A 2,132-nucleotide genomic window follows, 5' to 3' on the forward strand; every position below is an offset into this window, starting at 1 on the left:
CTAACTTAATGCCGCACACTCGTATATTGTATAAAGACAAAAAAAAAACTGAATTAAAATGAAAACACGATGCAAAATGCAGAGCGATTGTCGGTCGCTGGCTTCTATTCTCCTCTGGCCCATCTACCCAAAGACGTGACTGGCATTCCAGCCAGGGAGCTGCGGAACCAAATTTATCTAGAGCACAACGAATGCTCTCATAACCAGAATAGTTGACTGAACTTTGGGCTCGAGTATAAATATTTCCCGAAATTTCCTCGTACAAATTTGTGTGTGTAAAAAACACCCAAAAAAAAACAGCAGCGGAAAAATGCATCCGAAATGTTCGATGAAAAATGTGTTCGGTTTACCATTAATCCGGTGCCCTGATCCGGGGCGACAGATCATTACACACGCGCGTGGACTGCCTAAAGAGAGAGAGGGAGAGAGAGAGAGCAAGGGGAGTGGATATGTGGGGTACATTTTGGGGGACATAAGTGTATGTAAATTTATTAATAAAAACTCCCCAAAATGAAAATGAAAAAAACGGATGCACATCACTCCAGTGAGTGGGGAACAGGCAGGGGCACGTGATCGGCAGCCGAAGGGCCGTGCAGTTGTTCGCCGTCTGTAATTTATAGGCCCGTTCCCCAACTGACATGCTAACTAATAGTATCATCATAATTTATACATACAAAATACATTGCTTATGTAATTTATGCCCTCACACCACCCCACACATTGCAGAGACTCCTGCCCTGAACCACCACTGATTTCCATGGCAGATCCCTGCTGACAGAGGTCACGACACCCGCCCAAATGCGAAAGGTCAGCCTGGGTTAATGGGCCCGAACTGCGACCCCTCCCCTCGCGCTGCATTTGAATATCGATCACTATTAAACGGTCATCACAATGCAAAATATTTATTTTATTATTTTGCCAACTTTGTGCAGAAATGGAGAGGGATGGAAGCTACTTAGAACCAACTTGTGCCGTTGTTGTGGCCACGTCCGGCTGAGGGATCGCCGAGACCTGCAAGGAAATACATTTGTTAATTAATATATTTAATATCATTAAATACAGACTCACCATTGCGGGATCCACCAGAGTAGCCGCCAGACATGCGAGGAGAAACATTCGCACCACCGCCGCCCATGCCGTTGCTCATGTCGAAATCCATTTCGTGTCCTCCGTCTTGCATCATGGAACCACTAGGAATAAAATGTTATTGTAAGGTTCCTTATAGACTGCATCTGCACTCACTACATGTCGGCCTTGCCCCCAGATGGATTGTAGCTGCCATATCTGGACATCATCGAGTTGTTGAAATCGGCAAAAGGATCTTGAGGCGAAGCGAATGAACCCTGCTGACCCTGCGACATGCCCGCCTGGTGGAAGCTGTGGTTCTGATTCGAGTGCAACCACTGTCGGCCACCCTGATTCATCTGACCCATCTGGAAGGAGTTCAAGCTCTAGTATCCATTGGCTACAGAATAGAGTTCCAGCACTCACCTGTGAGTAGTTGGACATTCCGCCTTGTCCCTGGCCACCGTGACTGTAGTCCCAGCCGAATTCAGAACCATTGTAGTTTCCGTTCTCCATATCGAATTTTGTTTGATCGAAAAATTTAATTCGGAATTTTTTTAAACCAAAAAAATTAAATTTGAAAATTTTTATTTATTTTTATCTGCCGAGATGTCGACTGACTGAACAACCTTTTTGAAATGAGTGAATTTGTTAGATATATTCCAGGGCCTAGACGTGTGTAGCAAAATGGGGAAAGTCAAAGGTGACTAGATCGGAGGATAAGTACAAATTTCAGATGAAATTGTTTCCCCATAATTCATATTTGCATTTTCTGTATCATCCAGAAGCAATCTCCAATCTCCATCAAATCGTATTTTTTGTTGGACTCCGTCATAACAATATTCAAATTGTGTTCAAGCACAGACAGAGTCATAATATACATATTTTATGGCCAATAAACTGCCAACTTATGAATGGCATTTAAACAGAGATATGGGAATTTATTGAATTAGTCAATTAGGTGTCGGACTGGCTGCGCTGATTTATGGAATTAATATTGCGATGTCAATGGGTGTACATTTATTTATAAATGTTGTATAATGGTTTTAGTGCTTCATTGAATGTTC

The 2,132-nt window shown here is 42.9% G+C and overlaps 1 protein-coding gene across 2 annotated transcripts; it reads right to left on the reverse strand.

Moving 5' to 3' along the window:
• Positions 1 to 875: 875 nt before the first annotated feature.
• LOC117581976 (keratin, type II cytoskeletal 1) lies at positions 876 to 1,669 on the reverse strand. Of its 2 annotated transcripts, none has more exons than XM_034269462.1 (4): positions 1,492 to 1,669; positions 1,243 to 1,433; positions 1,069 to 1,190; positions 876 to 1,011 (listed from the first exon to the last, which is right to left on the reverse strand). In XM_034269462.1, exons 1-4 carry the CDS (start codon positions 1,579 to 1,581, stop codon positions 956 to 958), a joined length of 459 nt encoding a protein of 152 aa, XP_034125353.1. In that variant the 5' UTR covers positions 1,582 to 1,669; the 3' UTR covers positions 876 to 955. The 2 variants fall into 2 exon arrangements, with proteins under 2 accessions (XP_034125353.1, XP_034125354.1); XM_034269463.1 differs by having other exon boundaries at positions 887 to 1,011; positions 1,243 to 1,424; positions 1,492 to 1,667.
• Positions 1,670 to 2,132: the final 463 nt, after the last annotated feature.

The sequence above is a fragment of the Drosophila guanche genome, unplaced genomic scaffold, assembly GCF_900245975.1.
Source record: "Drosophila guanche unplaced genomic scaffold, DGUA_6, whole genome shotgun sequence".
In the NCBI taxonomy this organism is placed as follows: domain Eukaryota; kingdom Metazoa; phylum Arthropoda; class Insecta; order Diptera; family Drosophilidae; genus Drosophila; species Drosophila guanche.